The sequence below is a fragment of the Jaculus jaculus genome, chromosome 8 (genome assembly GCF_020740685.1).
Source record: "Jaculus jaculus isolate mJacJac1 chromosome 8, mJacJac1.mat.Y.cur, whole genome shotgun sequence".
NCBI lineage: Eukaryota > Metazoa > Chordata > Mammalia > Rodentia > Dipodidae > Jaculus > Jaculus jaculus.
Window position 1 is genome coordinate 94,545,624 of NC_059109.1, and position 15,975 is coordinate 94,561,598.

The following is a 15,975-nucleotide window of genomic DNA, read 5'->3' on the forward strand; positions in this document are numbered from 1 at the left end:
TCTTTTTTTACTCCTTCAATACCGCAGCAGGTAGACATGCAGATACCACATCACATTGCTGACAGTGCAGATGCATGAAGCACCTACACTGACCATATCCAGCAGCAATTCAAAGGCAATAAAGGCATTTTAATCCTCAAGATTAAACAGAATGGACACTCCAAGATGAAGATTTACTATTCTCTCCCAGTTCCATTATAATTTTATGGGGCTACCATCACATGTTTTCTGTCCCTGACCAAAATGTGAGAATACATACTCAGAAAACAGATAAGCCTTCCCTGTCCAAAAAGACTCTGATGCCTGAACAAATATGGGCTGATAGGGTACCTTAAGTTCTTCATGTTATGATAGTTTCTTCCTTTTTGAAAAGACTTTTTGACTACAATATATTCATCATGTATAGTGTTGGCTTTCATATAGATAATTTCTTTCAAATACATCATGTATTCCCACCTTATTTACCCACTTATGCTCCTTCCCCTCAGTCTTCTCTTTACCTCTCCCTTGGTTTTCCTTTCAGTCAGAAAGTGTATTTTCTGTATGAGTAATACTGGAATGAAAACGTTCTCTAAGAGACAGAATTAATTTAATATAGAAATCCTATACCCAAGATCAATCTGTTAAAAGTATGTGGTAGAGTTTAAAAAAAAATGTATGTGGTTATTTGACATAGAGACAGAAGGAGAGAGGGACAATGAGCATGCCAGGGCCTCCTACCTCTGCAAACAAACTTCAGATACATGCACCACTTTGTTCATCTGGACTTGTGTAAGTACTGGGTAACTGAACCCTGGCCTGAAGGCTTTGCAAGCAAGCAAGCACCTTCAACCACTAAGCCATCTCTCTAGCACCTAAGGCCATTCTTAAAATCCCTGTAAGGCAGGCCAGATACAAGACTATCAAAGTGCCCACATCTCAACAAACAGCAGCTATCACATGGTTCCAACTAATTGTTATCACATATGAAATTGGTCTCACTGTTGCTAAATATTCTGCTGTAAGAGGGGAAAGCAAATCAGGATAAAATATTATTTTATAAAAGACTTAAAAATTTTAAATTTAGTTCTATATATAATTTAGTATTAAAGTTTTCTTTGAAAATTGAAAAAATAACTGATTGGATTTATCCAGCTTTGAATGTCAAATGTAGATATATACTAGGAAGCAAGAACAGTGGGGACAAAGTCTTGTGTACAAAATACCTCTACATAATAGTCTACCTGAGGTCTCAATATGGAGTCAGATATGCCTACCATGTGCCCAGCCTTCTGTGGCCATTAGAACTTCCACATAGTCCCATATATAGCAGAATCCATTCTTTTCATTTACCTATTTAACAAAATAATATAATAAAGGTTCTTATATCAAAAACATCAGTGGAGGAATCTGAGTATTTACAACTAGAGAAACCAATGCCTTATTTCAGGTTAAAAATTTGGCACAACATAGAAATGACATGACCAAGATGTGGCCTTTTTGTTTTGAAACTTAAGAAAAAGAAAAAAAAATTCAAGATAAGATTTGTCATTTGTCAACTTTACAACCAAAAGAACAAACTATGTAATCACTCCTTGTTTGATTTTTTTCTGAGGAAGGGTGAATAAGTCTTTTCATCCCAGTTGGGCATGGACAAAGGTCCAAAGAAACAATTCTACCCAAGTCTAGTTTAGTGAACCAGTAAGGTTGTTGGGATAACTTACAGGGGAAAAGGAGGACACTCACAAAAGCCTCAGCCCTAGAGCTCCCTGCACAATTTGGAGGTAGCTCTGTGGAAAAGTACCCTCTCCCCAGCAATGTAACCTTGGGTAGGGGCTCTATCTTGAATCTTATGAGCCTTCCTCTTCTTTCCAAGAGGCAATGTTTCAATTCAGAGTAACTAACTACAGAACAATCCCTCCCTTGTTGTGGGTAAGTAGCCTATCACTGTCAAGTACACTTGTCTCATTTACATACTGTAGTTAAGTATCCTGTAAGAAAACAACAGACACACATTTACCTAAACTGTTGGGTAAAAAAAGTAACAGTGACACTCATGTTAAGTTCATAGCTATGATTGATAACTATAAAACTATGTAAAGGTCGAGAAATTAATGTTTCATTATTTTCATGCAGCTAAAGCCAAAAAATTATTTGCTTCCTTTCAACTACTATGGAAAATCTACAATTTCAGTAGCACGTGCTTATCTTTCATGGGTCTAACTATACACCAAGATTAAACTGAGATCTATTTGAATAAATATACCTCATTCCTCTGAGAAGATCTATTCAGTGACTTCCACTTCATTGTTATTCTATTTGTTGCTTTGAAGCAATGTTAGATGAATCATTTGTAAGAAACTGATGGCAAAAACGGATTAGGCACAAGTAAAATTACCAACTACTTTTAAAAATTACCTTGAGTTTAAGGATAGTTTTGCCTCATTTTGGTTTTCATGTATTCAAATTTTTTTGCAACCTTCTCTTATTTGTCTACAGAACTTTCTTAATACAGCCAGTTGAATTCCATTGGCAGTACTAAGACCATGGGGTGAAGGCGGGGGGGGGGAGGGGGAAGAACCCACAGTTTTTTATATTTGTAGTCTAGTTTGTAAGGACATTTGTCAAATTTAGTTGTTTAAGGTGGGTTTGTTTTCTTATTTAAAAAAAAAATCTTTATGTGTGTGTAAGAGAGAATATGTACCAGCTAGGGCTTCTTGCTGCTTCAAACAAACTCCAAACACATGTGCCACCATATGCAGGTGGCTATACGTGGTTATTAGGGAACTGAACCAAGGCTGGCAGACTGGCAGACTTTGCAAGTAAGCACCTTTAATAGCTGAGCCCTGGGGTGCTTTCTTTCTTTTTCTTTTTCCTTCCCTTTCCCCCTTTTCCTTCCCTCCCTCCCTCCCTTCCTTTTCTGTATGTAGTCTCAAGCTGCCCTTCAATTTATGGTGTGATTCTCCTACCTCTACCTCCCAAGTCCTGAGATTAAAGACATGTACCACTATGCCCAGTATCTTTAAAAAAAGTTTTAAATTTATTTTTTTGAGACGGAGAGGGGAAAAGAGATTGAATAGGTGCACCAGAGGTTCTAGCCACTGCAAATGAACTCCAGATACATTTGCCACCTTGTGCGTCTGGCTTATGTGGGTACTGGGGAATTGAACCTGGATCCTTATGCTATACAGGCAAGTACCTTAACCACTAAGTCATCTCTTTATCCCTAGGGTGCTTTTTTTATTTTTTGGTTTTTCGAGGTAGGGTCTCACTCTAGCCCAGGCTGACCTGAAATTCACTAGGAAGTCTCAGGGTGGCCTCGAACTCATGGAGATCCTCCTACCTGTGCCTCCCTAGTGCTGGGATGAAAGGCATGTACCACCACACCCAGCTTTGGGGTGCTTTCTTAATGCATAGCTTTTTAGTTTTGCTTAGCCCGCTATCCTGAGGCAGCTGGCTTCCTGCCAAGGATCAGATACCTTCAGTTACTGTGTAACATCAGATCAAATCATCAAGAGTAGTTAAAATTTGGTTTAGGCTAAGCCCAACCTGTATCTAGGCAGCTATTAATAAGCCTAAATCTAAAACATGGTGCAAAAATAAGTATAATAGACACCAACAGACCTATATAAGTCCATTCACCAATTAGTTATCACCAGTCACTGTCATGGACTGAAGTCTCCTTTAAGGAATATATGCTAAGTAGATCCTACAGGTGTTCCACTGTCAGGCAAGAGAAATTAGTAATAGCTGAAAGGCAGCTTCTTTCCCTCCTACTCTCAACAACATTTCTTATTAAAAGAAACACCGCAGAGCTGGGGAGATGGCTCAGCAGTTAAAGGTGCTTTTTTGCAAAGCCTGATGGCCCAGGTTCAATTCCCCAGTTACCCATATAAAGCTAGATGTACAAAGTGGCACATGCACTATCACCATGGCACATTATAATCTATATACCACTTACTACATACACTTGACTTGTATTATTCACCCAAGTTTCAGAAGCTATCAAAATCAGTAATATTCAGGGCAAAGGACTCTTACCTACTGAGTCTTCTCCCCAGCTCCCAAGTATTCTTCTAGCTTTGTTAATATAATGGCATCACTCCTTTTACTGTACAGAACATAATTTAATTAGCTTTGTGATGCTTTATCCTTGGCACAAGGAAGACCTTGTTGAAATTTTATAAACTGCCCTATTTAGGATGATTTTATGAGGCTAGAGGAAGCTAACAGTCATCAAGATGTATAAGGCTGGCTGTGGAGCTCAAGAGTGCTTATCTAGTATGCCTAAGGATCTGGCTTCCAGGGACTGAGCTACAGGGAAAAAGATTTATATCCACAGTCTCAATCAAAATGTAGAAACAGTAAAAGAACACAAAGACACATTATCCCCCTCCCCACAATATAATAAACTGTAATTTCTACTTAATTTCCTATTCTACTTTCACTGTGTTCTTTTAAACATTTTTTGAATGTAGGTAATATTCAGGTATGTAGGTCTCAAGAATAAAGACATCTGCTAAATTTTTACCCTTAAAATAAGGAAACATTCATTAAACCAGCTATGTTCCAATACCTGTGTAAATGAAAAACAGTCAGAGAATTAACAATAAACAATGAGGTCATTATCTCACTGAATCTAATTTCAGAAAAGCCCATTTCCTAAACCAGTAATTCTGCCTGATAACTTCTTTCCATCCCTAAACAGATTAAAGTTTTACAAGAGTAAATTAATAAACCAATACTGAGCAATCTAATCTTTAGCTAGAGTAGGTTATAAATGCATATTTCACAATTGAATCTTTAGCTAGAGATAAAAAAAAATGTGTAATCAATCAGGTAAGCTGGTGGAAAAGCCAGCAAAGACCATATATGAAGAGATACAGGTGTTCATTTGCAAGTTTGTCTCCTCTCCCTCTCCTCTTTCCCTCCCCTCCCCTCCCCTGTTCTTTCCTCTTCTTTTCTTTTTTAACTCTAGGTAGGGTCTCACTGTAGCCTAGGCTGACCTGAAATTCACTATGTAGTCTTAGGGTGGCCTCGAAATCATGGCAATCCTCCTACCTCTGCCTCTGGAGTGTTGGGATTAAATATGTGTGCTACCACACTCAGCTAAGTTTTCTCTTATTTTCAAAATAACATTTTATTATGGTTGTTGAGTGTCTCCTTGACAACCTCCCACATGGTTTAGTCTGATTGCTCTGAATAACACTGGATAAATCCTCCTCCTTTTTCTTTATAAACAAGCTCCCATTTTGATGTCTGAGATAATGTTTTGATAGCATTGGTGCCAGCCAATCTGGTCAGTTTTTCCTGTTAGTTAGAAGGCAATGAAATGGAAGGCTCTTGAGGCAGCCTCCCTTGAGGTTTCAAAGCTTCTGATGGACAGCTCGGGTTGTATCTTCTGATAGGGAACACTGTGGAGATTATAGTAGCTTTATGGTGAGTCATAAGTCTTCCAACTTTGATCTTCATTAAAGTTGAATTTTTACAATTCTAAGTCATTTAAATATCCAGAAAAATTTAAATTTCTTACTTTAAAAAAGATCTGCTGAGATTTTGGTTGGGATTGCTTTGAATTTAGGGACAAATTTGGAAAAGAATGGTTATCTAACATTATTGTATTTTTAATCCAAAAACAAGACATGTCTCCATTTACTTTCTCTCAGGAAAGTGTTGTAATTTTAAGGAGACAGATCTAGTACATTTGTTATGTACATTCCATATCATGTGAGAGTAAATGTAGGTTTTACTACTCTTTTCCCAATTTTTCATTTTGGTTTCTTTTATTTGCTTTTATGTGCTGGTTAGGTAGTCAAGTAAAATACTGAAAAGAAGTGTAAGAATGGCCCCCTCCACTTTGCCTACTTCCAACATCCAAAAGTGTACCTTCCATTTTTCAATGATTACTACAATTTTAGTAGAGGACTTGGTAGATCTATCAGACCTAGAAAGTTCTTCCAACTTCTCAGCAGTAATCTGAGTTTTTTATAATCAATTGAAGCTGAATTAATCACATGATCAAGATGAGTATATATTTATTCTTTATTTTGGTAAAAAATTAAGTTGATATTTTTATAGCCCTTTTAATATAATCTGCATAGCATACATTTCACTATTTTAATAAAGGTTCAATTCAGTGACTTGTAGCATGTTTGCAAAATTGTACAACTTTCTCAAAATTGTGTCAAAATGAAACCTTACATCTACTAGAAGTAACTCTCCATACTCCCTCACGTAGCCCCTTAAAATTGCTGATCTATGTTTGGTCTCTATGGATTTTCCAATTCTTAGACATTTAATATAAATGGAAACATATAACTTTTTGGCTTTTTGCATTTGGCTTCTTGTTTGTAACATAATGTTTCAAGTTACATCTAGGGTATACTATAAATTAGAAATTCCTTCTCTTTTACATAAAAATTTCATTTGGGCAGGAGTGATGGCTTAGTAGTTAAGGTGCTTGCCTGTGAAGTCTAAGGACCCAAGTTCAATTCCCTAGCACCCACATAAGCTGTATGCACATGGTGACTCATACATCTGGAGTTCATTTGCAGTGGCTAGAAGCCGTAGTGCACCCTTTCTCTCCTAACCAGAAAACAAAATTTACTACAATCGAAAGAGCTCACAAAGTATCTTTAAGAGATATGTTATTATTTGAATGATTTTTGCCAATTCAATGAAGAACTCAAAGTGAAAAGAAGGCAATAGTTTGGAGGAATATAATCACTCATTTAATGTAGATTTGGTTAATAAAAAAATAAGGATGGTATGTAATAAACAGCATAATTTCAAGTATAAGGGCTATAAGTAGTCAAATATATCACAATATTCATGTGATGCATTTTGAAACTCCTTACTTAAAAATAAATTAAGAGGGCTAGAGAGATGGCTTAGCGGTTAAGCACTTGCCTGTGAAGCCTGAGGACCCCAGTTCAAGGCTCTATTCCCCAGGACCCATGTTAGCCAGGTGCACAAGGGGGCGCACGCGTCTGGAGTTCCTTTGTAGTGGCTGGAGGCCCTGGCATGCCCATTCTCTTTCTCTCTCTCTCTCTTTCTCAAATAAATAAATAAAAATGAACAAAAAAATTAAAAAAAATAAATTAAGAATTACAGGGGGCTGGAGGGATGGCTTAGTGATTAAGGCATTTGCCTGGAAAGCCAAAGGACCCAGGGTTTGATTTCCCCAGGACCCATGTTATCCAGATGCAGAAGGGATACAGGCATCTGGAGTTCATTTGCAGTGGCAAGAGGCCTTGGTATGCCCATTCTTTCTCTCTCTCTTTCTCTCCCCCTCTTTCTGTCAAATAAACAAATAAGTAAAATATTTTTAAAGAATTACAGAACAGCTCAAGGAACATCCATGCATCCTTTACCAAAGTTTACCTGTTGTTACATTTGCTATCCATCCCTCCACATATTCTTTCTGAAATCTGAGACTGTATATATTATATAAACATATACCTATTTGCTCCCTAGGTGTTTCCATGTATATTTCCCTATCAGTAGTACAGCTATCAATGTCAATAATTTTAACAATGCTACTATTTTACCATCAATATTCCAATTTTGCAATTTATTTCTTTATAGCATTTTGTCCTTCTATACACAATCCCGTGTAAGACAAGTGATTTCATTTAGTGGTAACTTCTCTTTAGTCCTGTTTAATCAGAAACACTTCCACAGCCCTTGCCTTTTATGGCATTACCATTTTGAACAGACTGTTCCCTTTTCTCTTCTTTCTACTTTCTTCTGTGATGCTGCCTCCTCCTCCTTCCCCTTCATCCTGCCTTCCTTCTTCTCTCTTCCTTCCTCTCCTCCCTCTTCCTTCCTCTCTCTTCCTCCTTCCTTCCTCTTCCTCCTTATTTCCTCCTTCCTCCTTCTTTTATCTGAGGTAGGATCTCAATCTAGCACAGGCTGAACCAGAACTCACTCTGTAGTCCCAGACTAGCCTTGAATTCACAGTGAGCCTCCTGCCTCTGTCTCTCAAGTGCTAGGATTAAAGGTGTGCAGGGCTGGAGAGATGGTTTAGTGGTTAAGCACTTGCCTGTGAAGCCTAAGGACCCCGGTTCAAGGCTTGATTCCACAGGACCCACGTTAGCCAGATGCACAAGGGGGCGCACGCATCTGGAGTTCGTTTGCAGTGGTTGGAAGCCCTGGCGTGCCCATTCTCTCTCTATCTGTTTCTCTCTCTCCCTCTCTCTATGTCACTCTCAAATAAATAAATAAAAATGAACAAAAAATATTTTAAAAAAAAGGTGTGTACCACCACACCCAGCTTCCCTTTTTTTTAACATGTTCTTCAATTTTCATTTTCTGATATTTTCTTGTAATTGGGCTTGCATTAAGTATTCCAGATGGAATACTGTGCAAGTGACGCTGCATCCTTCTCAGGGTATTGCATCCAAAGGCACATCTATTACCCATTTGTTTTTCACTGGTGACATTATGCATTATCACACAAACATATGTATTATGTTCCCGACAACCAATAATAAATGTCTAGAAAGACAGAGGAAAAATATAAAGTAGCCATTCTTCCTCAAGGACAGTTTTTTTTTTTTAAATAGTATTTATACTGTTACAACAGAAAGTGACTGCCACATATAAAATAAATCTAGTTAATTTATGGGAAGGTCTTTGTACTTAAATCAGTTCCCTGCCATCCTTTATATACTACAATAATCCATGTCCAGTGGGTATTTAACAACTGTCTTGTTAAATGTCTGCAGCTAGTGTAGAAAATGGACAATATGATTTTTAAACCCAACCAATACCAATACCCCAATTTTGGTTCTATAGACAGAGTCTAGAAATCAAGCAAGATATAATAGTAATATGTTTCTTTTTATCTTTTTAAATACTCTTTAAGAAAGAAAATAGGGAGCTGGAGAGATGGCTTAGTGGTTAAGCACTTGCCTGAGAAGCCTAGGGACCTTGGTTTGAGGCTTGATTCCCTAGGACCCACGTAAGCCAATTGCACAAGGTGGCACATGCATGTGAGTTCATTTGCAGTGGCTGGAGGCCCTGGCACACCCATTCTCTATCTATCTGACTCTTTCTCTCTCTGTCTTTCTCTGTGTGTTTGTTGCTCTCAAATAAATAAATAAATAAAAATAAAAAAAATTTTAAAAAGAAAGAAAGAAAATAGGGCTGGAGAGATCACTTAATGGTTAAGGCGATTGCCTGTGAAGCCTAAGGACCCATGTTCGACTCCTCAGATCCCACATAAGACAGATGCACAAGGTGATACAAGTGCAAGGTTATACATGCATACAAGGTGGGACATGTGACTGGAATTTAATTGCAGTGGCTGGAGTCCATGGCATACCAATTCTCTCTCTCATTTGCTCTCTCATAAGAAAATAGAAACTTTATATATACATAATCCACACAAAGGAAATTATATATGAATTCTGTTCAAAATGATACATTAGCACACAGTTTTCCTAAGTACTCACTCTGACTTTAAGGTGAGCTTTAATTCAAAGACTTAACAAGTATACCTAACACATAAAATTTTCACATAGCTATGTGGCTTTCCAAGTTTGGTAACAAGGAGAAAGAAGGCAAATTTTGGAAGATAGACAGAATAATTTTTTTTAAACTTAAAAAAAAAAAAACTTATAAAGCTGCTTTTTCCTTGTCTTATTACCATGGCTTTCTATATACTCTGAAGAGACTATTTCACAAACCACTTATGATGAATAGGAAGGCATTCATACAACCTTTCTTTCTGGAAACCAGGGACCCTAGGTTAGGGTTCCAGGTGGGCCGAAGTCTTTCACTCTTAAGAGGAGTACACACTTAGCTATCCTCCCTTCTCTTTCTGCCTAGCTTTTAATCTATAGTTCTGTCTTACTTGCAACATAGCATAATTCCAGCATTTATGACAAAAGAGCTGTTTAGTTGTTTTGTTTTGATCAATAGAATCCATTAATGTTTTGTTTTGTCTTGTTTGTCTGGAAAGCATTTATAGTCACAAACTCAAAGGAGGAAGAAAGGGAGAGGGATTAACTCTCTGCAAAAAAGGTCAAAAACATAATTTACAAATGGGGCAAGAGGAGCAGCTGTATCTATTGGCCCAATCAAGACTACCAGCTGGAGAATTTACCAACATTATGAAAACCACACACACACATGTTAAGCAGTACAACGGAAGCTAAACATCTTTGGGCTCAATGTAGTTTTATGCACTATCTTTCCTGCCCATACGTTATGTGACATGCCAGCGTGTCTCCCACAGGCCACCAGCAGGGATAACTAAGACATCTCCATCCAAAGGACTTTATACATGAACTACCCCACCAGACTGGCTTCAGAGTTGAATCCTACCTCATCGCCCATGTTTTATTAAAACACGATTTTAGTTTTGGATCAATATGCAAATTGGAAAAGAAACCTGATTGGCTACAAACCATTTTTTGTGCAAGGGTTTTTGTGGATTATCAATTTTGTTTTATATTTGGAAATTTTTGTCATAGAGAAGATAAGAATGTTCTGAAAAGACTCTTTAAATAACCAGTTTCCCACTCACTCATTAAAACCTATGCTGTTTCAAACAGTAGCCACACATGCTATTTAAACTTCAATAAGTAATGTTTAAAACTCAGTTCTTCAGTCACAGTAGCCACATTAAAGCAACAATAGCCACATCAGGCTAGTGGCAACCCTGCTAGACAAAACAGCTATCATATGTCTCAACTACCATGGAAAACTGTATTAGACAGAGTTGCGTTAAACCTGGAAGTATCCATCAGCATGTGCAATCACAATTCTCTTTTGTACAGATTATAAAGAAAAGCAATCTATCAATCCTCTTATGAAATAGGTCTACAGATAAAAGGTAAATATTTTATCAAGTAAAGGTCAGATAATGGGGATAAACAATCAATACTTTTGATAAATGTAAAGCCAATTCTTTTCCGATGAAATGCTCCTGGATGCTACATTCACATATGTCCTGGGAATCCACTGGCTTTAGTAGATAATACAGGGACATCAATATGGAGAAGTGTTTTTGAAAAATAAGCAATCAACTGTAGTCATCCACTGCCAAACAATGAAGATACATTGAGCAATTTTTTGTTAGACAGTTTCACCATCGAGTGACCATTATATACCTATGGTGTCACAAAGCAATATAAATCCTACGGGAAAACTGTCATAAATGTGGTCTGCTGTTGATAAAAATGTCATGATGACACATGACTGTACTCTTTGCTAGTAACTCCATGTATACCAAATGATTTATAACTGAAGTTTCCTTATTTATTATTTCTAAATATGTAAATGATTTCCTTTAAAAATGAGGTTTTCCAACTTCATAGCTTGGCAACTGAGGTGTGTTAATGGCAAATAAACGTCATATGCCACAGCTGTTCCTAAAAATTTTATTAACAGGAACATGTGGCCAATATAAAAATAAATCCACAGATTATGTTTTTTATTCCCAGAGTCAAACATTACAAGTCCAAGGAGGCCAAGCAACATAATGTCTGATACACAGACAACTCTATGACTACCATGGTTCCCTCAGGACCATGTGCACACAGAGGCAAGGCCTTTTAACTCTGCCCATAGAGACACATGTTAGCTTACACATCAGATGACATGGGAGCATGAGCTAGGTCACACTTGAAAGCATGTCACCCATCTCTGCCATCAGACAGTAAGACGTGTGTCAAGGGCTAATCTCACACTACCTCCATTTCCTTTATCTTTTCTAAACCCTTGAGGAATCATCTACCTGGGGCAGCTCATCAGCTTTCTCCTCACTTTCTCTTCCCAATCCCAAGTTTCTACTTGCCAAGTATTCATAAATGGCAAAGGGCACAAATAAAAGGGTTTTCCTAATCCTCCTTGCTCCATCCATAATGAAAAAACAAAACAAAAAAAAAAATCTACTGCTGATTCTTGGAATTGTTAGCTATTCTTAAAGTGACTCATATAAAGGTCACAGAGCTACTGCCCAAGAGATGTTAAAAAAATTCATGTGATTCAGCTTGTTGGTCAGAAGCTTATGCAATGGCTGCATGGTTTTCAGGTTATGACCCACTTTTTCCCGCTTACCTTGGCTTTCCCATCCTGGGCTGACATATATCCAACACACATGCTCTCCGTTGTGTGGCTCCACAGAAATTCCACTGTGTGAAAGAGAACACAAATAGGCACATTCACATCACAGATGGAAAATAAATCTTTGCTTTTTAATAGAACAGTTAAAGATAGCTTTATATTCAACACACTCAGCTCCCCACTTTCCATTTGTTCCTTCATAAATGTCAAGATGATTTAGTGCTCAAAATTGTGTAATGCCATTTACTGTGAAATGAAAATGTCTTTCTTGTCAAAGCTTATGATTATTACATGTAAAATAAATGTTCTTCTGTTTGAAATTTATAACACTAAACCCTATACTTATATGTAGTGTACACAATGATTTATCAAATGTAATTATTCCACATCATAGCTTCTCTTAAACTCACGCATGTGTGAGTGCACGTGCACACACCCACAGCCATACCCACCTAGTTGCTGGGTATCACTCTCTAGGAAAAGGAGCAAGGGCTCCTTGGAGAAAAAAGAACTGGAACAGGGAAAATATATATTAATCTGGACTATATTGTACATAAAATAGAGAAATATTTAAAGGATGAGGAGGTCTTATCAAAAAGACCAAGAGGTCAGCTTGACTCTTGTCTCTTGAATGGCTAAACCTGCTTCTATCAAAATAGGTAAGTAATGAATTATAAACACAAGTCTGCACTGACTGACACAAGTGAATACATGAGGGGTCACATTGTTGCTTCCTAGTAGCAAATGGCTAACTAGTAGATGGAGAACTAACAGAATTAGAAAATCATGGTTGCCAAAACTAGTAGGTGAAGATTTAATGAGGGATAGGCTATTTACAGTACCAGAGTATCTGTTTACAAAATTCTTCTCAAAAACAAAGTGAGGTCAGACAGAGTGGTGCATACCTTTAATCCTAGCACTTGGAAGGCAGAGGTTAAGTGGATCACTGTGAGTTTGAAGCCACTCTGAGCTACATAGTGAATTCTAGGTCAGCCTGGGCTAGACAGCAAGACCCTACCTTGAAAAATCAAAATAATAAATAAGAAACAAATAAAGTGAGAAAGTATGAATTTACTGGAAAAAAAAACTCATGGATTCCAACTTAACTAAATGTCCAAAACTAATTTGACCAATTAAGGCACAAATCAAAACTGTGCCTTTTAACAAGGTGTCTCTTATCACACCACCATCAAGACACATCACCTAAAATGAACAACCAAAATTGAATGACGAAACCAAGCAGCCTGATATAACAACAATATATTCAACTTGTTTCAACTATTCAAACTTGTGAAAATAAAAAAAAAAAATCACAGAGAAGTTGAGAAAAGTTCCTATTTGAAAGGATACAAGACACTGAATGCAATGTCAATTTGGACTGTATTCTGGAATGGGATAAGGTTGCAGATGTTAGGGTGTACATTACTGGCATGTGAAAATGGTTTGATCAATGTTCAATGTTACACCTTTGGTATCTGCACTGTGGTTATTTAAAAGAATGACCTTGTTTTTTAAAAAAAAAAAACCTCACACAAAGGAGACAGGCATTTCTTCATTCCCTCTGCAATACTTGAGGAAAAAAAGTGTGTGTGTATGTGTGTGCATGTACACAAGAAGGAAAAGACTGAGTGAGGATGGGAAAACAAATACAGGTGAGTTTAAGAAAAAGAAATCACGGGTGTCCATCACACTATTCATAAAGCCTTTTCTAAGTGCAAAATTCTGTCTGAATGTTACAAAAAAAAACCCCTTCACATATATAGAAATACATTTAAAATAATTTGAACTTTCAAGATTCTGACTTTTTATGTTTCTACATTGTGTTGTACTTTTCCAACAAAAATTTCAAAAGTGTCTGGTAATAAAACTACATTACTCGACAATAAGCCCTTGCATTTATATCTCTGAGCTAAATTATGCTTAAAGCAAGTGTTTGAGTTAAGACACAAGTGGGAGACCAGCAGCCCTATGCTCTGAGAGCTTTGCAAGACATGTGGGGAAGAATGAAGTGGTAGGGACAAAATGGAGTTCCTCACATATACGGCTCATTCCCTTGTCATTCAATAATTATTAAACCTGCCAACCTGTTCAGCAGATGGTCAGCTGCCGAGGGAAAAGAAAACAGCATCACACAATGGAGCAAGTTCTCTCTGTCAGATGTTTTTCTTCCATATACATCTGCTTTGAACTTCAAAATTCTTAAGTCTAGAGCAAGGTCTAGGATAGGCTAATTTGCCTGACACAGTAAAGGCTCGAATCCTAGTGCAGCTCCACAGAGAATAATGACAATGAATTTTATCCAAGGACAAAGTTAAAATTGTGATTTCTCATTTTCCTCCATATATAAAGGTGGCAATTGCTCAGGACTGCCCCACCTCTCCAGGCCTTAAGACATAATAATAATAATAATAATAATAATAATAATAATGATGATGATAATAAATACCCTGAAAGAATAGTGCATATAAACATGAAAGTGAAAGATAAATATGTTTTTTTTTTTAAATGAAAGTTTAACCAGGTGTGGTGGCACATGCCTTTAAACCTAGCACTCAGGAGGCAGAGCTGGGAGGATCGCCATGAGTTCTAGGTTACCCTGAGACTACATAGGGAATTCCAGGTCAGCCTGGGCTAGAGTGAGATCCTACCTCAAAAAACAAAAACAAACAAAACAAATGATAGTTTAAATAAGTTGAAAGCAATTATTCTTCCAAAAACTGTAAGCTGTTATAGAAAATGTAATGCAGACATAAAAATTACAAGAGACTAAATTAGGGTATATCCACTGATTTCATGAAACACTGTTATTAAACTGAAGAATTTCTGACAAGGTTATTAGCTATATAGTGTAGAGACTCTCACAGAATGCTAATCAGCATGCACAAATTCATTTCTCAGTTTTCACAAACACTTGTTAATCCTGCCCAAAGGGTGAGGCATTGTACTGACACTTTATTTTTTAATAGTACTAATTCAACTCTGATATATAGTTCAGCCTAGCTTGAAAACCTCGGGAATTGTCTTGTTTTAAATTCTAGAAAGCCTTTGGAACTATTTTAGTACTTTCAGTGTATACATAATTCAGGTTGACTTCATAGGTTATTTCCTGATTGAGGATATCAAGAAAGCAGGACAAGGACAGATGAACACCAAGAGTAGCATAAGCCAGACAATGTTTTCTTCAAACTCAGCAAAGATAAGATGGGAAGCCTGAGGCATGGCTTAGGTCATTTTAGTACTCACACAAATGACAGTTCAAGCTGGATTCTTTTTTTTTTTTTTTTAAACTGATCAACAATCCATATGGATGTTTATTTCTCAAGGCACAAGTACCGGACATCACTGTTGTAACTATTTGTTACATCAACCATACATCAATGTAGAAAATGGAACCCCACAGAGGGAGGGAGCTTGTAGTCATTGTGAGAAAATAAGCTGAGCTCACACAGTCTTGATAATAGAAATAGAATAATAGATAAGAGCTCACACAGTCTTGATAATAGAAATATAATAATAATAATAATAATAATAGAAAGTATTTTGGGAGGCCAAGGAGAAAGCTCAGCAGGCAAAAGGGTGCCTGAGAGAGCCTGATTCACCTGAGTTCAATTCACCAGAACTCACGGCCACACACCTCGTCACCCCAGTCCTGTGGGGTGTCGAGACTATTAGAAGAGTGTGAGGGCTTGCTGGTCAGCTAGTTTGACCAAAAATGGCAGTTTTCAGTTTAGTGAAAGACTCCATCTCAGAGAAACATGCAGATAAGTGATAGCAAAAGACACCAGACATGGAGGGCACTCACACATGCACACACATGCGCACGCAGGCACATACACGCACACGCACACACACGACAATTTCTTTTTTTTTTTAATTTTTATTAACATTTTTCATGATTATAAAATATATCCCATGGTAATT

The 15,975-nt window shown here is 37.2% G+C and overlaps 1 protein-coding gene across 11 annotated transcripts in view; it reads right to left on the reverse strand.

Moving 5' to 3' along the window:
* Tasp1 (taspase 1) overlaps positions 1-15,975 on the reverse strand; it is a 314,575-nt gene that overhangs the window by 16,959 nt on the left and 281,641 nt on the right. For all 11 annotated transcript variants that reach the window (XM_045157512.1, XM_045157513.1, XM_045157519.1 and 8 more), the window contains one exon: positions 12,049-12,122. In XM_045157512.1, coding sequence (XP_045013447.1) covers positions 12,049-12,122 — 74 coding nt within the window. Of the gene's footprint in view, positions 1-12,048; positions 12,123-15,975 lie in introns of those variants that run through there.